The sequence below is a fragment of the Pseudoliparis swirei genome, chromosome 15 (genome assembly GCF_029220125.1).
Source record: "Pseudoliparis swirei isolate HS2019 ecotype Mariana Trench chromosome 15, NWPU_hadal_v1, whole genome shotgun sequence".
Lineage (NCBI taxonomy): Eukaryota > Metazoa > Chordata > Actinopteri > Perciformes > Liparidae > Pseudoliparis > Pseudoliparis swirei.
Window position 1 is genome coordinate 10,823,083 of NC_079402.1, and position 23,620 is coordinate 10,846,702.

At 41.2% G+C, this 23,620-nt stretch overlaps 2 protein-coding genes across 3 annotated transcripts in view; both read left to right on the forward strand.

Annotated features, from left to right (window-relative positions):
* The window catches only part of bcr (BCR activator of RhoGEF and GTPase), a 73,582-nt gene extending 61,898 nt beyond the window's left edge, over positions 1 to 11,684 (forward strand). For both annotated transcript variants that reach the window (XM_056433013.1, XM_056433012.1), the window contains 11 exons: positions 70 to 174; positions 730 to 804; positions 1,222 to 1,319; positions 2,057 to 2,188; positions 5,151 to 5,210; positions 5,433 to 5,542; positions 6,084 to 6,223; positions 6,496 to 6,630; positions 6,755 to 6,860; positions 7,552 to 7,714; positions 7,809 to 11,684. In XM_056433013.1, coding sequence (XP_056288988.1) covers positions 70 to 174; positions 730 to 804; positions 1,222 to 1,319; positions 2,057 to 2,188; positions 5,151 to 5,210; positions 5,433 to 5,542; positions 6,084 to 6,223; positions 6,496 to 6,630; positions 6,755 to 6,860; positions 7,552 to 7,714; positions 7,809 to 7,898 — 1,214 coding nt within the window. In that variant the 3' untranslated portion in view covers positions 7,899 to 11,684. The remainder of the gene's footprint in view (positions 1 to 69; positions 175 to 729; positions 805 to 1,221; positions 1,320 to 2,056; positions 2,189 to 5,150; positions 5,211 to 5,432; positions 5,543 to 6,083; positions 6,224 to 6,495; positions 6,631 to 6,754; positions 6,861 to 7,551; positions 7,715 to 7,808) is intronic.
* Positions 11,685 to 13,853: 2,169 nt separating this feature from the next.
* Positions 13,854 to 21,791, forward strand: adora2ab (adenosine A2a receptor b). The gene is made up of 5 exons (XM_056433015.1): positions 13,854 to 14,043; positions 16,287 to 16,836; positions 17,015 to 17,146; positions 18,779 to 18,882; positions 19,199 to 21,791. Exons 2-5 carry the CDS (start codon positions 16,637 to 16,639, stop codon positions 20,179 to 20,181), a joined length of 1,419 nt encoding a protein of 472 aa, XP_056288990.1. The 5' UTR covers positions 13,854 to 14,043; positions 16,287 to 16,636; the 3' UTR covers positions 20,182 to 21,791.
* Positions 21,792 to 23,620: the final 1,829 nt, after the last annotated feature.

Sequence of the window (23,620 nt, forward strand, 5' to 3'; positions counted from 1 at the left end):
CCAACAACCTTGAGAGAAAGACCAATCTACAATATCATTTACACTCTACATTTATTGTCTTCTCTCAAGGTTTGAAAACTTCCTCCTTGACTTCAATGGAGCTGCAAATGTTGACCAGCTCCTGTGTCAAGCTGCAGACTGTCCACCATATTCCACTCAGCATCAACAAAGAAGGTAAGGGACCGTTTTTTACTTTTCAAAGTTGTTTGAGGACTTTCTATGAGACTTATGTCTATTATGCATCATAAACACAACTGTAATGCATTATAATCTGCTTTTATCACTGTATAATTATCGAAATAAGCAACGATCTTTATACATATTGCTTCATAACGACTTATAGATCATGTATCATAATACTTGAGAATTGCTGGTCATTGACAAGGATCATAGACAGTGTATTAATATTCCCATAGTTGCAGTAGTTGTCTGTTCAAAATGCATTATAAGCATAAACTACATGCACTATAATCATGTATTGTATGTTTCAAACGCATTATAGATAATAATGCCCGATTCCAAAGATTGCCCGAAAGAAATGATTTAGATTCATATGGGGAGAAAAAGTGCCACTTTTAAGAGGTTTAAGCCACGTGTTTCTTACTGTAGAAGGCTGTTTTATTCCTTCCTTCCATGTCTGATTCTGCTCCAGAACAAACAAGAGATCTGGATGCTTTTATAATAACTCCCCTCTCGCTGTCTTTTTTACTTCCCTGACTGTTTTTCCAGAGGATGAAGCCCCCGGTCTCCACGGGTTCCTGAATGTAATCGTCCACTCTGCCTCCGGCCTCAAACAGAGTTTGAGTGAGTCACGCACCTTTAGCCTTCATGCACACAACAGAGAGCACATATAATCAGACTAAATGAGTTACTGAGAAAGCTCAACTTTAATTTGACCACAGTGCAGTGGAAAACTGACTTTTACAGGGGTTTTTTTCGTGTGGAGGCTTTTAGAAGTATGTTTCCCTCAGATTTTACTTTCAGTTGAGATGCATCTTTTAAGTTTCACTCCTTAGATTTTGTTTAATTCGTTGGGATTTACATTGTAGTAATTTCCGTTTTGTATATTTACTGAGTCTCAAAACACCAGCATCAAAACAATTGGACACATTTAACGTGACTTATACCCCAGTTGCTTTCTGGGGATAATGTCTAACTTTGCATCCACAAAGAACAATTCAGTAGCCTTATAAGTGGCATCTGTTTTCAATACTCTATTAGATCTCTACTGCACATTGGAGGTGGATTCCTTTGGCTTCTTTGCAAATAAAGCCAAGACGAGAGTGTATCGATACACCACTGAACCCAAATGGAACGAGGTAAGAGTCTGGCTCCATATAAGCATGCAACTCCACGTGTTCCAGTTGGAAAGAAATGTCCCGGCAGAGTCTTCGTAGTCTTTGTAGATAATATGGGGGTCAGTTAATGAATACACTGCAGTGTCTGCGTCGCCTGAAGGCCTTCTAAAGTTAATGATGGCATTTTGACATGCACAGTTTCTTCCTGGTACAGTGTGTGCTGCCTGTCATGTATCTGACATCTGGTCTTGTAATCTGGCTGGCTATCTTCGAGTAAGCCCGACTGTGAATGCATACTGTACGCACGCAGACATACACATACACGACTGCATCGATGGCGGAGCTGGAGGTTAGCAGGACAGAGGAGAGCTTCGAAGCACAATCAGTGGATCGGTTCATGCGTGGCACAATTCTTTTTCCCATCGTGAACCCAAAGACTCTTTGCTCAGCAAGGTGGAAATAATATCAGCTAATGAGGAGCTGCTGTTGATGACTCGCATCTCTCCAAATGCTAAGTGAACCAACACAGTATGGGCCTCAAAACGATGTGCGAAACATATGCAGTGTGCCCCCGTACGTAATTAGAGGAAATGTTGGTCAGCTGTGTGGTGGGATGTATTTAATTTAATTAAAATGTAGGGTGGATGCAGATTTCTTTTCTCACGGTATATTGTCATTCTTGTTCTTATTCCAGTCTACATTAGTGTAATTTTACTCAAATGAAATATAATACAACCTTTTCTTTGTTTCCCCCAAAGGAGTTTGAGATTGAGCTGGAGGGCTCTCAGACCCTGAGGCTGCTCTGCTTTGAGAAGTGCTACAACAAGACCAAGCCAAACAAAGAGGACGGGGAGGGCACCGACCGCATCATGGGGAAAGGACAGATCCCGGTATGACATGATGTCACCCCCCCCCCCCCCCCCCGATACGCAGTTATGTCACCACAACTGCCACGGAGCATGAAATCCATATTATTGCTCAGTGAGCCACTTGAACTGAGCATGATGTAAAAATTGCTGATTAGATTAATTACTGTAATTAATTACCCTAATATTTATGGGTGGTCGATTGGTTTTATGGAGAGAAATCGCTGTTCTGAGGATGTGCCGGATTCCTGATAAATTGACGCAAAGCTATAATTTCCATGCCAATGAGCTATTACTCACTGTGCTGCCACGCGAAGCTGTTCCCCACATGACTCACACTCCAGAGTCTACAACGGCTATTGAGTAACAGCAATGCCATCCTGCACGTGTGAAAATGACGTCAATATTATCAGGTGCTCCGTTTTGTAAAAAGTGCCCAAAATCCTGATGAAACCCCAGAATCCTAAACAACAGAGATGCTGTCCTCATCCGTCTGGCAGTGGGACCTAGGGATGGATTAACCAACGGGCCTACCGGGCCCAGGCCCAGGGGCCCATGAGCTCAGGGGGCCCCTGGGCCTGAGCCTCCGCGCGTGACGTCGCTGTGATTAACATTGTATTGATATGAATATGATGATATGACATGATGCGCCGTATGCCGGTATATGCTAGGCTTAAGTCATTCATGTCAGTAACAAGGCCCCAATAGTCCTACTGAGGGATGGATTACCGAACGAGCCTACCGGCACCAGGGGCCCATGAGCTCAGGGGGCCCCTGAGCTCATGGGCCCCTAAACTCAGGGCCCGTGGTTTCTTAATCCGTCCATGGTGGGACCGGATGATTGCAGGTTAACAGCAGGTCAAGATAGCAGGTGATTAGGTTGCCAAGACAACGCCAGTCTACAGGGTAATGCCAGGTGTCAATCAGGAGATCAGCAGAGAGAAAGCAAAGATACAATAGAGAGAGAGAGAGAAAGATACGAGAGAGAGAGAATATGTCGGAAACACAAGTCTCGTCTTTGATCCCCCCCCCCCCCCCCATCCCCCTCAAAAAACCTCCTTCTCTTCCTCCTCCACCCACAGCAGGGCAGTGTTTGTGTTTATGTTTGTCTTTGTGCATGACATCATATGTCTCGGGCTCTGAAAGATGTTTATCTTATTTGGTATTTTTCTCCAACAAAAAGCAAGAAAAAAATTAAGAAAATACAAAACCTTGGGAAAAATACGAATGTCAGTCCCCTTTTATATGTGCAATGATTAAATTAACCAGTCATTGATAAATGCAACATCGGCTTCACGTTATGTTATCAGTATTCATTTTGAGCAGCCTGTATTCCTTAAGACTTTGTTCACATTGCAGCAGCCTCTCTCGAGTCACATGCTCCACCTAGTGGTTCCTGTGGCAGGACCACGTCTTGACAGATGATGTCATTCAAAACAAGACACCCACAGTGGTGAGAACGTTGCTCCGCAGGATTTTCGTAAATCCAGGACATGAAACTGAATCCCTTCGCCACAGCCGCAGCAGCTGTTATTTCCCGCAGATTACGGTTCAGCTTTAGTCATTAACCAACGTAATGAATGTTTAGAATAGAATAAAATAACCCGTAACTTGTTAACGAGGCCAAACATACCATCCAGGTAAATTACCAACACCTGGATGGTATGTTTGACATTTAACTGCCTCAATGCGTTTCTAATACATGTTTATTTCTCTTTGTTCTCGATGCATTTTCAGCCACAGTGCACTGCATCAATGTTTTCTAACCTCTGAGGGGAATTTTAAATCTTTTTGGCTCTCAACACTAAGGCCCGACAAGAGACGGTTAATTACTCCCCACAAAACAGAATGGTACAAAAACAGTTGTAGGCTGATATTATGAGATTATTTCAGACAACACTATATTTATTCAGTGTCTCCAGACACTGTGAGCTAAAGTTACTACATCCTTATCATAATGTCAACAAATTATATTTTGGATCAGACACATTTTTAAATGTTCATTATAACTTAAACAACATACAACATTTTCAGTGTTCTCTCAATCTTCATGAATGCATTTATTTATTTTGAAACATGCACATTAATCTCAAATAGGATATAGTATTTGTATCTGTATACATTATACGTCTGATCAACAACATGTATAAACAGGCCTTTCTCCATCTGAATGTGCTCTAAAAATCTTTTTTATCTTTTAACGCAGTGTTTCTAAACTCATACTGTTTGCTTCACGTCAGCATTAAACACAGTGTAGTTTTACAGATCTGTGATTTATTAGAAATATTGTTCCACCAATAAAGGCTGTGGAAAATAGAATCACATTTCTTGGCCAAAAACTTTATCAGGAAGCAAAAAGGAGCGTTGCTGTTTTTTTCATGGAATGCAATTATTTGTAGATAAACGGCTTAAAAGAGCTGCTCAGCTGTGAAAGATCCAGTTATGAGAAACATGATCCAGCTTTACGCACTCCCAGAAGAGGCTTCGGTAAACACTGAACATACAGAGTAGACCGTGTGTATGTTTATTTGGTTGTGTTAGATCTGTGTGTGTACTCTGTCTTATTGTCCCAGATGGCATGTCTCTTCACATCAAAGTGTTTGGGCGTGAAGTCTCTTTAAACAAGTTACATTTGTTTATCATATTTATGAAAATACAACAAAACCACCTTTGAAAACATTCCACTAAGATAGAGGGAAGATTTGTCCCGTTGATGCAATTTTAACGTTATGCTCTATTCAATCTTAACAAAGCGAATAAACATCACAAGGCAGAAGTAAAATGTCCGATGCAAAACTCAATCACAAATGTAAGCGATGCATTAAAAACCTCAAACATGATTGTAGACCATTTGAATTGTTTCAACAATCACGAGTGATGATCTATAAGGATCAACTGTGTGGATGTCATGAAATACATCTGTAGTTCAAATGAAATACTTCTCATTAACATATACTAACATGTCCTTTTGTGTTATCTCCACCAGCTCGACCCTCCGACTCTCCAAGGCAAAGACTGGCAGAGAACAGTTATTCCCATGAACGGGGTGCGTAGATTCTCAGAATACTCGGAATGGGTGTCACTGTTTTGTAGCTGCAATGCAGCCGTACATTTATAGTTAAGTAATATAAATGTATCTCAGTTATCCCTCTGAAGTCTTCATCTGGTTTCAACATGGCAGGATTTCCTCAAGATCATGGAAAGCCTTTGCAGTTGGATGTCTGGCTTGTAAACCTGATTAACTTGAAGCCCCTTTTTCCTGTGTCAGATCGAGGTTAAACTTTCCATGAAGTTCACCAGCCGAGAGTTCAGCCTGAAGAGGATGCCCTCGCGGAAACCCATGGGTGTGTTTGGTGTCAAGATCTCCACGGTGACCAGGTGAGTCGACGTTCATCCATCACAAAACATGTGTATTTGTTAATGGCGTTCCTCAGGCCTCCTCTTCTTCGATGCATTGTATGTGCTACTCTTTTTGTTTCTCTCCTCACGTCCTGCAATGTCATGCTGAGAGTAACATGGTATATTATTTTACCGGAATTTGAGTGACGCAAATGTTAAAGCCCTCACGTGTAGTATGTAGCATGTAGTAGAAGCATCAATGTGTTGTGTTTTGGGCCGTTGTTGCTGCTGATGGGTGGTGTAAATGAGAATTGGAGATAGCAAGTGGATTTTCATTATTTACCCAGCAAAAATCAATTAGTGCTACGGATGAATATTTTAACAGCAACACAAGCAAAGAGCCAGAGACAAAGCTAGCCCCTCAAGTAGTCATAACAACACAGCCATGTTCATTTTAACCTTTTTTCTCCCAAAAAATGAAGGGAAAAAAGCCTCTTTGTTGATTCAGTCTTTCTGCTGTGCAGTGTTTCACTTCATATGAACTGCTTGTTGTTGACCGCTCATGCTTGTCTCTGTCTAGGAGAGAGCGCTCCAAGGTTCCCTACATTGTCCGGCAGTGCCTAGAGGAAATTGAAAGGCGGGGTTTGGAGGAGGTGGGCATCTACAGAGTATCCGGAGTGGCCACTGACATTCAGGCCTTGAAGACCGCCTTTGACACCAGTGAGTAAACCCTTCATCTCCATACAGTACGTATGGAGGTGAAGAAAAAAAGAGCTGTTTTCTCTGATGTCCAACGATTAACCAGGTGTACGAACTAATTACGTATGACCTTGCATTTGCATTTTGTGTGTGTGTGTGTGTGCGTGTGTGTGTGTGTGAAGAATAAGACGCACAGAGACTGCTGCTTGTGCCGAGGTTTTTCCCCGTCTTATCCCCTCGCATTGGGGGGCGTGACCTCCTGTCTTCATGTTGCTCTTGTCTTTCTCCTGCAGATCATAAAGACGTGTCAGTGATGATGAGTGAGATGGACGTCAATGCCATCGCTGGGACCTTGAAGCTGTACTTCAGAGAGCTGCCAGAACCGCTCTTCACTGATGACCTCTACCCCAGTTTTGCAGGCGGCATCTGTAAGTCTCTGGGCAATTGACTTTCTCAAACATATAGTTACTTATCAGTAGTTGCAACTTCTATATGTCGACTGTGGCTTGTTCAGAGACAAGTTCATGTACGATCTCCCTTCCTCCTGTGCAGCTCTGTCTGATAGTGTTGCCAAAGAGAGCTGTATGTTGAACCTCCTGCTGTCACTGCCTGAGCCCAACCTCGTCACGTTCCTCTTCCTTTTGGATCACATGAAGAGGTAAATACACACACACACACACACACACTCTTGCATAAAATATAGGTTGGAATGCCCACATAAGCGGATGAGTGAACAAAGTCCTTTTGTTTATCATTGTTATCTAAATGTCTATTTAATATTTTAAAAATAACTTGCAAATGGGAGAATTACTGTGACTGTTTTCAAGATGGTGTCCTTTAGTTTGGTTGTGGGGACTTCATTTACACTATTAAAGCAAATGCAGTCACTCTTGTGGGATGTCCTTCAGCAGCAGAACGTCTCCTGGCGGTGGTTTTAATTAAAATGGCTTAAACATTACAGTATGTGAGCACTAACAATGCAGATACAACATAGTGAAGGAAGGAGGAGATTGGAAGTTGTCGAGTCACAAGGAAACAACCTCTTATGTATATCGGCAAAACTATGGAAAGTTCAATGTTTGTTTGACTGTGGCTGCCAGGGGTAAAATGAGTATGTCAGTGTATCTGTTTATTATTTTTTTGATTCATCAATTAATAATTTAGACACTAAAATGACTGAAAATAGTGGAAACTGTTTGTCACAATGTTCCTTTTAAATAATATTTTCTCTTCCGCTGTCAGACTTTTAGTATTTGCATGTGCAGCAGCTCAGTCACCGCACATTAACATCACCTTCATGCTCCAGTGACCTCTCCACACCACTAATGGACTGGTCATTTGCTCCTCAGGGTGGCAGAGAAGGAAAGCATCAACAAGATGTCTCTCCACAACCTGGCAACGGTGTTTGGGCCGACCTTGCTGAGGCCTTCCGAGAAGGACAGCAAGATCCCCACGAACCCCACCCAGCCCATCAGTATGGGGGACAGCTGGTCCCTGGAAGTCATGGCACAGGTGCGCCATAGAAATCTCCATCTGGCATTTTGTCTTGTAGTATTTTGTTCTTGTAACTGAAATACTCTTTCCTCCGTTTTCTTTTCCATTGCAGGTACAAGTGTTGCTGTATTTCCTCCAGCTTGAGACGATCCCCACCCCAGACAGTAAACGACAGAGCATCCTCTTCTCCACTGAAGTATAGAGCTAACGTTGACTCTGAGACTTGGACAATGAAGGAGTGAAATAGAAATGGACCGTGGCTCAAAGTGAGCCTGTAGTAGTGTGTTTTTGAATTAACTGATCACATTAGGGTCAGGCAGCTGGGAAGGATCGTCTTTGACGTTGCCCCGACTCCCTCAAACACAGGAGGGCGCCATTAGTCTTCGAAGCTCAGTGGATGCAGGTCCTTGAGGTTCATATCTCCTGTTTCCTGATATTTAATATGATTCCTTCTACCTTCAGTGATGATGTTGGCATGTCTGCCTTCTACATGTCTCCACCGTGCTCTTTGTTGGTCTCAACATTGAACCTCTACAGCGTGTAGACAGTTGTAGTTCAAACAACAAAAAGTTGTCCAAATCAGTCCATATTTGAACGAAATACATCTTTCTTGATTCTTGATTTCTTTTGCTAACAAATCTGAAATTCCACGTATCTTTTTTTGTTTGGGCATTATCCTCTATGTGTGTTTATTTTGGACAATCATCAACTCTCAAGAAAAAAATCTGTTGATCCACCTCAAACATTGCTTCATGTCCTGCAGGAGAACATTCTAACCATGTCTTACATAACCTACTGTCTTACTGAAAAGGCGAGAGGTAACACGTGTGCTGTTTGTAGGAGTTTAAAAACGAACATCCACAGCTGCCACAGTACTGGCTTTTCTTCTTTGTGTAAGCACCTGTGTGTTAAAGTGTTTACAACGTAAACAAATCCTAACTGCAGCTTGAGAAGAGACTGTAAGACATCATACAATGTAACAGGATGATTAATAATACACAATCTGACTGCCTGCGTTCTTCAAGAGCATAAAAGCAAATGTCTTGTTTTTGTGTTGTTTGTGTCTCAAGATAGTCTTCAGCTTGAATATTGAGGAAGCAATATATTTTCTAACATAGGAGTTGTTTGTGTGCATACCTTTGCAGACACAAGGTCCTTGTTATTGTAACATAGAACATCTTGCCAAATGAATATGTTGATGGTTTGTTTCTAGGAGAAAAGGAAGTGGTTGTATTTACAGATACAGTATGTACATAATCTTAAAGTTGTATTGTTTTTTTCTTCTTTTTGTTCAACAGTATGATCATTGTTGCTGTTATTGTAATTTATTTTTGGGGCCAGGGGGGGATTTATTTTTAATTTTTTATGTGAACTTTATTTCTGTTTGATTAAGAAAGTGGTAGGTCTTAGCCTTGACTTCAAGTCCTGCAGTAAATAAGCAGGATTTAGCCTTGTTCTTATAGAATTTTACTCAGCTGTTCTGTCCAGCCTACCGATTATTCATTTAAATATTATTCTAACGGTAACACACACATTGTAGTTACATGACTGTATGCTGCTGTGGAAAAGGCACAAGCTCTTTAACTGCTGGGTGTTCCTCAGCAGAAAGGCTCACATCCAGAGACCGTCGCCTGTCTAGTGTAGACATTATGCAATGTCATAATCGAGCACACACACACTCACACACATATGACAGTGACTTTTTTGTACCATTTTATCTGTGGCTGCAGATGTGCACTCGCGCGATGTTAGAACTACTGTATTGCAACTCGATTAACCTGAGAGCACTCTGCATTTATGTCCATTAAGGAGCATATCTGTTGGTTATAATGAAGGAATATTATTATTGTTTTTTTCATCTTCTCCTCACATCTTTTTTTTATTTATCTCATGCATATGTTCTTTAATTCTTCTTCATCCTATTAAGCCTGAAGGGATCCAACTCTGAGTAAATTTTAAAAGCTCAAATAATGTTGTGTTGATTTTAAAAGGATCCATATCTCATTTTAATTTCGCTGTCCTTGATTTAACATGCAGGCATGTTTTATTGTTGTTGTTTTTTCTTCATTTTGTTCTTGCTGTTGCTGTTTTGTTCACAAATGTGTCATCATAGACTTTGGGATGTTAGTAGCCCATGAGGATCTTGGTTTACATTATTACAGCATGTCCCGTTTTGGCCAATTTAAAAGACAGGTTCACAAAAAATGTGAACCATTTGTTGAAGCGCAAACACCCGTTGAATGGATCTGATAAGAGGTTGTGTGTGGTTGTGTCCACGTTTAAGATAACCCAGGGAGGGGCGTATTGGAGTAAGTGTTATTATCAGCACATTTAAACATGTTAAGTCATTTACATTCATATGCACATCATAAAATAGACTAACACGTCATTATTGTATCAACCCAAGAAACAACAATGTCGAGATTTTATTCTGAAAGTCGTCACGCCTTTTTATGGGCTTTCACTCATTTGGGCCTTCTGTAGCATGCACACAATGTTTCATCATCTAATATGTTAGGATGTGAGACAGAGAATATATTCATTCATTCATCCATTCATGCGTCACCTATACAACAAATCCCGATTGCCTACACTATTCTACCCTATCGTGCCTCGTCACTTTTTCTGTTTTTGTTTCGCGTCTGTGGTACTCTGAAATGTTGTTCAGTCTCCTGTTGCCTTTGCTGAGGACAGCCACACACCTTTCATCTCTTAAAGACTAAGACAGGACCTTAACCTTAAGCATGGTCTTAGCTCGTACTGTACATGCCCGCTCTACTTGCCACCTTCATCTTACTGTGATGCTGCAATTCAAACTGTAAAGTCGGTCTTAATTGGGCAAAAGACCGACTTCCTTGCCGTTCTCCTTGTTTGGCTCTTAAAATTTCCGCACCTTTTATTGCCTTTTATTGTAATTTATTTATGCTTCGTCCCAGTTCGGTATAAGAAGGTCTTCTGCATCTATTTATTTATGATATGATATCATCTAAAGCTAAATTAATGTTCGGAAAATGGTCTGTATGTGGTGTGCTTTCTTTGGGGAAATGTAAGTTTTATGTTACAGTCTGTTTATTGAACATCCTGTTAAAGTTACAACTGTTTGTTACTATTTTGTCCAAGAATCACAACCACTGTGTACAACTGCAAACACATTTGGACTCTAAAGATGTGTTGTACAACAGACTGGCCCCTGTGATTGTCCAGCGATCTGGTTTAGATTGAATGGCAGATGCAGGTTCCTGTCCATTTTAAAAAGGTACATTCTGCGAGTTCACGCAACTCAAACTTTGATAATTTTCCACGGAGTTGTATAATATGTATTATACTAGAGAGTACATTATTTGGTTTCCGTTTTATTTATTGTGGCGTCCGCTGACGCGTTATCGTCTCGGGTTGAGCCGGTACGCCTCTCGTCTTATTGAAAAGCCGAGCTGTCGGTATGTGGTAGAGGACAAGAGTCTTATATTGCTCTAAAATCTGCATTGTTTTTGGTCTGTTGGTTGTCAGTGTAACTGCATGTACCCTCCATAACCTCAGTCCCTCTGTACAGGACACATTAAATCAAGTAGAAAAGGTTAAATTTTTCTGTGGAATAGTTTGAGGATATGGAACATATTGCTCTACATGAAAGTTAGAAAACTCGTCCATTTATTGTACATTTATGCCATGTCCATGCTATAGTTAATACTATCAAATGACCCTCTACTGCCACTTCCACAACATCAACTGACTAAATTTGACTACTTTAACCTTTGGAAACATGATAGTTTTGTTTCGACACTTAACGTATAAAGCTGAGGATGAGACTTGTTGGCCAACCACTTTTTACCTTCCTCAATTTTTTTAGCTCTTGTTCCTGTTCAATATTCAATGTTCTGCTTGTAGAACTGTAAAAAGGAATACCGTATTCTGAGGGCAAACATGTTTGGAAGGCATTTGCAGCCTGTTTGTACACAAAAATGTTCAATAAAACCTCGTTGTAACTACATCGAATGACGTCTTTGGTTTTTTATTTTATATTTGACACTTAGCCTGCAGCCTGGTAGCATGTAGATAACTGAGCTTTATGGCATTATGGACTGAGCTTGAATCCAAGACATTCTGAATGTAATTCTCCCTGATATTCATGAATATTTACTGCATAAATTATACTATATCAGCAGCAACAAGACTCATGATGCATTTGAAAGACTGAATAATCATAGGAATTACTAATTCAGATTATTCTAAATATGTAAATTTACAAGCAAACTTTTGAAAGGAAATGCTTAAATTGTAGGTTGACTCCCTGTGTTCTTTGTTTAGGAAATAATTCACTTACAATGTAGCAACACTTGTTTTAGACACATTTAAATGTAAAATGTCTGAATGTTATCACCATAACTGGAACATTTCTTATACCAGCTTTCTTTCTTGCATGTTTCAATATATTAAAGCATGCAGACATCGAAGGATAGTCTTAATTATAAGGTCTGGAGGAAGCTGTGATGGTTTGATGTGATGCAGCCCAGTATCAACAGGGAGGGCAGTGTGGGGAGACATAATTGTAGTAATTAGTTTTTTTTTTAAAGGGCACTAATTGAGACTTTTATACATCAACAGCAGGGACAAAGAGAACAAGAGTGACTCCCACTGGTTGATCTTAGGTCTGGCAGGTTATGTTTCAATGCCTATCCGTACCCATAAAGTATACCAGAAAAAGGCTTGCAGTATGCCACAATGCCTGAATGCCAGGTTGTACTACTTTCCTTCAGTAGCAGATAAATGAGTAAGACGGTCAAAGTTCAAGATGCAATTGAACCCATACTGCATGCAACAGTACATATTTGTAAGTACAGCTACATTACATACAAAAAGTTTTTTTTTAAAGCAAGTACTTTAGAACGCAGTGCTCATGTTGTGAATAGCGGGTCTGGAGGTGGAACAGAAGGAGCAGGAAGTGGAGGGGCCTAGCTTGAAATATCTGATATAGCTGAAGAACCTGGAGGCCATCTGACCGGACACGGGGGGCTTGGCTGTGCTGAGAGACATCGGTGGTCACCCTTGGCAAATATTCTTGAGTCTCTACTTGTACTGACAGGCTGGATAAATGCTAAGTTGTGTTAATGAGCAGGACATTTTTATTGGGAATATGATTGTTATCCACACAGCGAATGGTGTCCAGTCTCATTTGTGATGGAGTGTTATTAAGTGGTCCACTATGTGTTCAGTTTCTCTTATGGTGCAGTTGTGTTGATGCCTTAAAATATACATATGTCTTTGAAGGTTTATACTATTATTTGAAATGGTGTCCTTCATGTGACATCAAGACATAATCCCAGCCAATATTCAGACATATGTTATCTTATGTTATATTATGTTATATGTTATCTCCACCATCTGTGCTTGATAGTTTTATTAGTTCCTTTGTCTCAGACTCTGGGCTTTGATATCGTCCTTGAAAACATCCAGAGCATCTATGCTCGTCACTGGGGAATCTCATTTAGAAGTGATGAATGACGGAAGGCTTCTCTAGGATGCTGCCATGCTCTGTGACCACTGTTGAAACCTGACAGTTCCTCATAATGGCAATGCTACGTCATCCTTTTTCTGGGAGCGAGCAGAGACAAAGAGAGGGATGAAAGGAGGGATGAAAAGGAAGAGAGATGTTGAACTTTATGTGAGCGGAACTTTAATGATGCAATATAAAATATGGTGATATCATAAAAAGTGACACCAACAGCAGTGTTTACATGACAGTAGAGTCTAGCTCCATTGATGCACAAAAAGCAACAACCAGAAGTGACGTAGAGAGCATTTAAGCACTTAACCTTCAAACATCAAGTTTACAATCCTCCTATTTGACTGCTTTTAAGCACAGCCTCGTTCACACGCACCAAACCAGGTGCGTGGTGGAGGTTGGGCACATGGGGTCAGAAGGAGCTTTCTCTCGTTCTTATAGCTGATAAACATAATGTGAAACTCTGATTTATTTTATTTATTTGCTGCTCATCCTCTTGTCATCGCTTCTTTCCCGTCGTTCATAGGTCACGGTTTACCAGAAGACCCCCCCCCCCCTCTCTCTCTCTCTCTCTCTCACGTGCACACGCGCACGCGCACACGCACACGCATGGAGAGAGGCGGCGTGAGTGCGCTTCATCCTGTTGCAGCGCGACAGTGCGCGCCTTCAAACTTCTCCTGGCGAAGCGAACATGTGCAGCGGGGTCGTGCCAGAGGGTCGTTCACCAAGTGTGTGGCGTGAACGCATCTCCTCGTTGTGTGGTTTGACTTCCTCGTGTGCGCTGACCGCCTACATCTGAACACGTTGATTGGGTGGAAGGACTTATTATTTTCAATCTCACAATAAGGTAGGAACTGTTGTTTTTCTGCTGGTCAGCTTTATTATCAGTTGATGTTTGGACCGTGTTATCACGACTTGTGATACAAGGTGCTTTTTCCCATAATGAATGACATGACGACTGTGTTTTATCAATGGAACCAAAGCAAACTCCAACCTCATCAGTCATTAGTTATTCTTTCACTGTTTCAGGAATGTGGAGTTGTTTATGGCAATGAGATGGTTTAAGTCAAACGTAGTCTATATAATAGTGCAAAAGCTCACGATAATAAAGATAAGTAAGTAGACGTGATTTTAAAAGTGTTTATTGATCTCGGTTTGTCAGGCTGATGAATGGTAATTAACATTTAGACCATCACTCACCATCTATTACATCACCCACATAACTTCCCTTGGTTGATTGGCTCAGCTGATGTTTCGCTGTTCCTGTTATCAGCGGTTCACAACATGCCTCCCTCATGAGACATAAAACAAAGTCATTTTGCCAGAGTTAATACAGCAGCTTTTCTTTTTGTTTTCCTTTGGCTTTGGTGAAGCTGGGCTGGTACATTGATTGACGGGGCAGTGACAGATCCCCCTTCAGCAGGATGTGCTTTTTCTTATCACTTCCTCCAAGGCCGCTATGCACATACAGACACCATCATAATAAAGGGGAGTCGTTTTTGCCAAAGCAGCCAACTGGAAGATTAAACAAGAGGGCTCACCACATGATAGCTTATGTTGTAGCTTATACATGTCAATGATGGGGGAAATATAAGGGCTATACAAGTGGAGCTTCAATTGTTCAATTGTTTTTACTTTAAATTTTAGGAATCATTTTTCTTGTGTAGCTTCAGAAACATTTGCAGACTCTTGAAATCCTAAAAAGAAAAACGTAATGGCTGCATGCTGTACTTTTCCAAAGACAATGTATAAAGCCAACTCTGGTCCGATGGACTGCCAATCAGGATCACTGCTGAAGTTCAATAATAAAGAAGTAAAGAGCAAAACAATATCTCGTTCTGATCATACAAACCTGAACCGACAGACAGGAGGGGGCTATACTCAAGTAAAAAAATCATTTTTTTAGCAGAGCAGAGGGTAAATATAAGTTTCCATACCCCGAAATGTTTGTGGTTTGATGTTACTCAATGGAGAATTCCCCAATAACCGAATTTAACTAAACTGAAACTTAACTTAGCCAATGTAATACTTATTATCACAACTTATCTGATACACACCCACATGTGTACAAGTACATGGGCATTAGTTTGAGTAATAGGGAGGCGGTGGGTGAGCATCCTTACGGGCTCCAAGTATAACTCATACATTATATAATCACGTCAGTGTCACAATAATCTATGGATATGTGTGTGAAGCAGTAGGAGAAAAGCTGGGATGGGAAACAGTGGGATCAAATGATTGATTGGATAGTAAATTCCCCTGAGATATGCCGACGGACTACCCAGAATGGGTTGGATATTCCCAGTATCGCTCCTATAGTGACCCAGTTCACCCTCCAGAATCATTTGTTGAATCTTATCGGCTCACATTTTACTCACTTATATAGACCTTGGCAGGAACTAGGTCATATTTACAGGCAGACTTTTACTGTATATTGAGGTTTTAAGAATTAGAATACATGTTAAAAATACATTGATGGCCCAGTTTTGTTTAGCTAAGCTAACAGGAACATTTCTCACTCTAATACATAGCAGGCTTCCACTCAAACTTCCATCACAACTTGACTTCCTAGCTTTTGTTCAAAAATAATTTCAATTAATTCTAATTGATAGGGTGAAAGTTAATAATAATGCAATAACTAATATACAGTATCACTGCAGCTTTTGTTATTATTTTCTGGAAACCTGTATGTCTTCCTCTCTCCCCCAAAGCAGGTGTACTGCTGTAATAAATTGCCCTAATCGGCTTACAATATAGAGGAATCTAGCTAAATACCCTGAAAGAACGCAGCCAAGATAGCTTAACCAAGTGTTCTTGTGCTGGTACAATGGCGTTGTAATTTATAGTTTGTTTAACTTGTGTAATTATCAGTGATTTTGAAGGAAAACATGAATGATTTGTGTGTGAAAGGGTTGTAGGAAACTTTCCCCCTGAAATAAAAGGTGTATTGTTGGCCTGTTTGCTGTGTGTATGGAAAGTGTCTGCCTGTCTTCCAGAGATAGATGTTATTTTTTTACCTGTGTGGTATCCTGCAAACTGTTTGTACAGGCAAGAGTACTGAGATTGTTTTCTCTCTCTTTCTCTCGGCAGACCACTGCTCTTAATTTGGCAGCTGTCCGGCTAAACTCCCAGCGCCTTCCTCCTCAGTATTCTGCTGCTGTCTGTGGCAAAGTTTACCGAGCTGCGCACAACAGAGGCGAAGGCGGTTGCAGCGACAAAGAGGAAGACTGACGTACTGTGAGAGTGTAATTGACAGTTAAGCGTTGAGTCAGGCAGGTGTTTGTGGTGGTAACTTCCTGCCTCGGCTGTCCTCACGTGGCACAATCACTCTTCTCCGTAAGTTGTACTTTGGCAAGCAGGTGTTTTGTCTCAAAACAAGTCAAACAGCCGAGTCTGTGGGATGAAAGCGCGAAGAAAGCAAAAAATAGGAAAAAATAACCATGCAGAAGAATGACCAGATAGTCTACATTGGCCTGGAGCTGGTGATCGCTTTCCTGTCCGTGGCTGGGAATGTCCTGGTCTGCTGGGCTGTTTGCCTCAACTCCAACCTGCAGAGCATCACCAACTTCTTCGTGGTGTCACTGGCGGTGGCAGATATTGCTGTTGGGCTGCTGGCAATTCCCTTCGCTATCACTATCAGGTATTATTATGAATTTTTTTTTTTTAAACGCAATCGTCTTTTTTATCGGACTTAAAATCAGTGTAATCTTAAGTAAAAGTGTTATAAATTACACTAACAATCCTGGTTTTGAGTGGGTTTTTATGTTTTTTAAATTTTTTTTTACCACTTGTAATGTTTTCTCGCTTTCCAACATCAGTACCGGCTTCTGTGCCAACTTCTTCGGCTGCCTGTTCATCGCTTGCTTCGTCCTCGTCCTCACCCAGAGCTCCATCTTCAGCCTGATGGCCATCGCTGTAGACCGCTACATCGCCATCAAGAACCCACTCAGGTGAGAAGAAACATAAAGGTCACATCAGCTGTGCTGGAAACTGAAACGGAGCTTCCCACGCTGCCACTTTAACCAGCGTGACTTTTCAGAGAGCTGCGTTTTGTTTTGAAAATGATGTTTTGTCAGAATTGTTTTTCTTTTGCTGTTGGACCTGAACAAATTTACTTTCATTTAAGACACAACGCTCTTTTCACACAGAAGTCAGAGGAGTGAGAGGCACACATTTAGTGTCGCAAAACACACGACATCATTGCGAGATCTTATTCGATTAAGGCTAATCTGACAGGCTGTCGGCAGAGTAGATCTGTTTCCTCCTCCTCTGGCTTTATTGAGTTACTGTTTGCGAGCTGTTGAAGGAATAAAATCTCCTGAGCTTTGATCATTTTTATCCACGTAAATCAACACCATTCAAATTGTACTGCTGCCATGAGAGGATGTAAGCCACAGCAGGTGATGCATTTGCATAAGCAGTTGCATAACAGGCGCTGTGTGGGTCTGTGTGTGTGTGTGTGTGTGTGTGTGTGTGTGTGTGTGCGTGTGTGTGTCTGTGTGTGTGTGCGTGCGCGCGCTCACACTGGTGCTACAACCCCTGACCGGAGAGCTAATAATTCATTCGAGTTTCAGGAGGCTTAATATAGCCCTCTGGCTGCCACTGTGACCATGAACAATCTGTCACACGGCACAGTGGCTGGAGTGAGTTAATGTTTCCGAGAATGCTGTAGTTATTCCGGCAGATTTTCTATTTGTATTCCTCCAGCCAAATGTGTGCATTCCTAATGTCTGCATGAGGCAAAGCATTGGCACATTAACGCTGACAATACAGTCTTAAAAAATAGCTCAACACTTGAGAATGTTGCAAAGATTATGAAAAGAGGGAGTTTAGATGTTGCAAGCAAGATGTACAGGTCCAGTTATTTGGATATCAATATATTGTGTAATGTCCTTGTGTCAGTTTTGTCGACATAGCACAAAGAAAAAATCAAACTTAAATATCATAACTTTAAAATACTGTTTAATTAATCCAATTTACTTATTAAGTGATTCCATTGTTACATGAATGTCATGATAGTAGCCTAGAGCAGATTATGTGATATTAATGTTTGTCATTTGTGTATTTTACTGCATTTCTCAACAGCTCTTCTATGACTAGATTAAATAAATAATTCTCCAGAGGTTTAACATCAGAACTTAGATGAGAAAGTGAGCCATTAAATTAGGAAGGAAATGCCATTATTGCATATATATTATTTTCCTCACCCAACTTTTTGCAGCAACATTTCACACTGTGTCTATTCCTATGTTTTACATCGTGGAAGTAAGGAAGAACACATACTGGCATCAAAGCCTGTTGTCAACAGCAAATCTGAATGGAATCAGGTATTAGAAACACTTGGTTTGTGGTGTGTTTTTAATCAGCAGACAAAAGTACTTGAACATATTAGGTGAGTGGCTACAGGGGTTTTAACATCCAGCAGTGAAACAATAATACAAAAAATATACAACTCTTTGGCTTATTAAATAAATAATGGAGTCTTGAATCCTCTTTTAAATCACTTTGCCACACGGGGATACGATCACCCTGAGCATAGATAAAACAACTGATGTATGATTGTGCTCTGCTCCACCTTTCAGGTACAACAGCCTGGTGACGGGGCAGAGGGCGAAGAGTGTCATCACACTGTGCTGGGTTCTCTCAGTAGGCATCGGCCTGACACCGATGCTGGGCTGGAACAGAGGTGAGAGATTTATTTTAAAACATAGAATAGTCAACACATCCTGTTTTAAGAATAAACATCCAATTACTACAACCATTTTTTTTTTAAATCCAAAATGTGTATTGTATTTCTAGAGAGAAGTGCTCAGATTCACTTCAATTCTGACAATTAGAGGGAGTGAAAGTGGCATTTTTATGTTGGCTTTATTATTGGTGAGAACCAATCCACACATATTAACTTTACCATTTCATGACAAATGTTTTACCATAAAACATCATTTTTGCCATGGAAATACATACTTGTTTGACAATGAATCGCCCATCATTGTGTTCCACAGGAAGGAACAGCACCACCGCAGTCAGAAACCCAATCTGCCCTGAAGGCTTGACGGAGTGCCTGTTTGAAGAAGTGGTTCATTTGGACTACATGGTCTATTTCAATTTTTTCGGCTGTGTGCTGGTTCCCCTGTTGGTCATGCTGGTCATCTATGCCAATATCTTCATGGCCGCTCGGCGCCAGCTCCGACTGATGGGGCTCAAAGTTGCTCACACGCCTGCTCCTGGAGAAATTGCCTCGCCGTCGACCCCATCTCGTTCGACCCTGCAGAAGGAGGTGCACGCTGCCAAATCGCTGGCCATCATTGTGGGTTTGTTTGCTGTGTGTTGGCTTCCAGTGCACATCATCAACTGTTTCAACCACCTGTGTCAGGACTGTGACCGTGCACATATCTGGGTGATGAACATTGCAATCATTCTCTCCCATGCTAACTCCGTTGTGAATCCCTTCATCTATGCTTATCACGTTCGGGAGTTCAGGGAGACCTTCCGGAGGATTCTGTACCAGCACATCTTAGGGAAGAGGGATGAACATGGGTTTAGGATCGGGAGTGGTATTGATGAAAGTGTTGGGAGCTGCAGCATCATTCGGTCTTCCTCCCGTACCAGTAGAGAGGGTTCATCGTGTGATACAGTAGTGAATAACTACGCCCGGGACCCCAGTCCTGAACGAACTCCGCCAAAGGCGGCAAACAAAGCCTCTTGCCAATGGACAACAAAGGTAGACGCTGCACCAAGCAACTACATACCCAATGGACACCAAAGAAAGGGTAGCACCCTTCTAGCAATGCAGCAGCAGCAGCATCAATGCATCTTGGGCTTCACGGTTCAGGATGGAGTCGAGTCGGTCACAGATCTGAGGGGAACGATGAATGTTTTGGGGGTGAGCGACAGGGGGAGGTGCATTGCTTTTGTGAATGTTCAGGCTCTCTCTCTAAAACAGAGCGACTCTCCATGTTCAACAGAGCTTACGGAAGTCTCATAAAACATATGAGACAACATGAAGAAGGATTATTAAAGCCTCATTAAATCAACAGCAAATGTGCATCTCTTTCTGAAGTCACATAAACTGGTTGCCGGGAATATTTTGCACACACCAGAATGTGTCCAAAATGTGTTTAAATGGGGTTTAAAATGGGCTGATAATAAAATGTTATTGACATGCAGTATAAGAACATATACGTGCATTTTATAAAAACAATGCTTTATCAACTGAACTGTATCTTGCAATAACTTTTTAGGATACATTTAAACCCATGAAATGCTTTTTTGATAATGTTGCATCTACCATGAACCAGCTATATGTACCACAGAGAACAATGTCCTTATAAGAGCTGGTATTAATGGTCTGAATTTCATAAACCACAGTCCTCACAGACAATTGGTGGAAAACAATGACACATTTTGAAGTCGAGCATTAGGGCATGCACCATCTCTTGTGTGAAGATCTGTTAAAAAGTCATTTTCAAAGTGCTGGATAGATAATTAACATTTGCTGTTGCTAGTTTGATCAGTGAACTGATAACTGCCAGGCAACACATGTCCGTTGTTTCAACAACAGTGAGACACGTGCGTCAAAGGCACCCAATATATACAAGTGAGTTACCAACCAACCAAAACAAAGAGCTTGTTTGACCTATTCAAATATCACTCCATATGCCTGTAGTGTGGCGAGTCAGTCTTGCACACAGACAGCATGCAAAACACACACACACACACTTAAAGTACACACATGACCGCCGACTACTCAGCAAGAGGTGTTTACAGAGTGGCCTGCCTGCTGACGCCAGTCAATGAGCCTAATGCAATGGAAATCAAATGGAGGATCATTTGACGATGTCTTTTATTATGCCATTACGCTTTCTCTTTCCTCATTAAAAAGCCCTTCCATCGTGGCCTGCGTTAAGCAACATGTACGTGCCTTGAGGCAATCCGAGAGACATGACTCCAGGAAAAAACATACATGGGTATGTATCTAGCTCGTTGTATTTGTGTTCAGAAACTATGCATAGTGGTGGTATATTATACTTTGTGGTCATGCCCGGGGATAATAAAACCGATGGAGCCATTTCATTTTAATGCTTTGTTTTTTATGTGCTACTTTGATTATCATGAGATAAGGCTTCTGAAAAGTATGTGGCTATATGTTCCGAGTCATTTCAGTACAATAAAAGAAACAAAACCCCAAAGACACAAAGGACTGTTGACGTTACTTGCCATAGCAGCCGCCAGATATACCTCCCAGACAAGGCTCCAGCTGGGTACAACAATCCAGTACTTTATAATATGCCATTGAGTAATACATGTATATATCTGGGAATTCTGACATTTGCATGGTAACATTTCTGTGTGCCATTTTATAACTCAATAACACGCTTGCTTCAACAGCCTTGTTTGTTTGAGGATTCTCTTTGCCTTCTGTCAGGCCGATGCAGTGGAGGACATGGACTTGACATACAGAAGACATTTGGTGCTAATATCGAATGGACAGACGTTGTTTCAGTGAGGAAAAAATAATAATAAAAAGTTAATGCAAATGTGTACATGTTTTAATTAAACCCTAAATATATTGCATATGTGATGTTAGTGTGTATGTATATGTAAGCAGATGGGAAAACCACTTCTGTTTTCCGTTTCTGTCGTCTGAATCCAAAAACGATATAATGGAAGGGCTTAAAGTCCTGTTATTTGTTTGTGTGTGCACTTTTGTTTATATTCTACTGTAAATGTAATATGTTACAATTCTTGCACTGTGTTGCACCGCCTGCCATGACACATTCCTTGTATGTGAAAACATACTTGGCAATAGAGATAGATAGATAGAGAGAGAGATGAACAGATACTTTATTCATCCATAGGGGGAACTTTGGTTGTAGAAGCAGCAAGCAAGGTTACAGAGTAAACACACAATATACACAATAGAATAGCAGGGCAGGACATATTCAATTCAAGAAAATGAAATAATGAAGAAGTCTATACAGTGTATATACAGTGAAAGCGGTGCAAGGTTTATTGATCAATTTGAGGAGGATCTGTTATTATAAAGTCTCATAGCAGTTGGCAGGAATGTTCTCCCGTATCTGCTGGTTATTCCTTTCCCGCTGGCTATCCTCTCACCCTCCCTTTTGGCTTGGAACGTCCTGAAGAAGCTCCGGCCCCAGTCCCCCAGAAACCAGAAGAGTCTACCAGGAGGAGCAGGGAAGAGGACTCGCCCGACTGCCCGGCAGGACTGATAAAGTGCCAGACAGCTCTCCCCTCGCGTCTGGCGGGGGAAGGCTGGTTGGCGTGGTTATAAATACTAACGTTAAGAAAAGTCTCCAAGTTTTTTATTTAGGTTGCGATTGCTGTGACCACGACGAGGATGGAGGACTACAGGACCAGATGAAGAGTGGCGGTTGCCTTTCTTTTAGTGGGCGGAGTAAGTAATCCCTCACTAAGACTACAGAAGTATCAGTAATACGATCCCATCATCGGAGGCCAGATCCAACACAATAATGTCAAGATTGTGTAGTTCAGTTCAAACGTATTCATCTCTGGTGTTTGTGTCTCACTCCTGGGGCAGCTGAGGGGGGACGTCAACCAACCCGTCACCCTCAAAAGACCACTGAACCAGTCTCAGCACCCAGACCCAGAGAGTGCCAGACTCAGTGAAGTAGAATCAGGACCTGCACCGCAGAATGAGAGGCAGAGTAAAGGGTTCACCTTTCTACCACTAGATGACAGTATACCATACCTCTGTGATTGATTTGTCCCACTTAAATCCAAGAGCACAGACCAGATGAATTGGTTCTATTTACTTATTTGCTACCATATTTCCTGTCTCGTGACCCCTCAGAGTGACCTCTGGACTTGGGTTGGGAACCAATGCAACAGATTACCAGCTCTTTAGCATGTTGGACAAACCAGCATGGCACTGTCTCATAAAAATGAAGTTGTCATACCAATAACACTGGTATGAAGAAGCCTGCTTTTGGTATAAATTTGATTCATTTGACCTGACATCACAAAAGGTCAAAGGTTAAATTTAGCACTATTTTGGCCTTCATATGGGTTTAAATGATCAGATCCCTTCCAGGGAGCATGTGTTTGTGATTCTAAACAGGCAGCAGGACATGTCTCCTTTGATTAAAGTTAACAAAGTCAAATGGACTTCTGGTGGGGCTTTATGAGTCTTTATACGCCAAAGATAGGAAAACTACTAACAAATACTTGGAGAGCACTATTGGGGTCTCCAAACTAGGAAACCATAATATCCTTTTCTCTTCTTTTTTAAAAACACAGCTAATGTCTGAGCTCTATAATCACACAGCAGGAAAAGACATCAATGAAAAACAAGCAAATCGTCAAAAACAATCAGAGACAACCAAGTTAGGAGATCAAATCATTCTAAACACCATTTTAACCTGAGCTTGTAGCAGGTATGA

Coding starts and splice junctions, on each gene's coding strand:
- adora2ab (XM_056433015.1), top strand. CDS start 16,637: ATGCAGAAGAATGACCAGATAGTCTACATTGGCCTGGAGCTGGTGATC. Junction 17,147..18,778: donor GCCATCAAGAACCCACTCAG/GTGAGAAGAAAC, acceptor TCCACCTTTCAG/GTACAACAGCCTGGTGACGG. Junction 18,883..19,198: donor GATGCTGGGCTGGAACAGAG/GTGAGAGATTTA, acceptor TGTGTTCCACAG/GAAGGAACAGCACCACCGCA.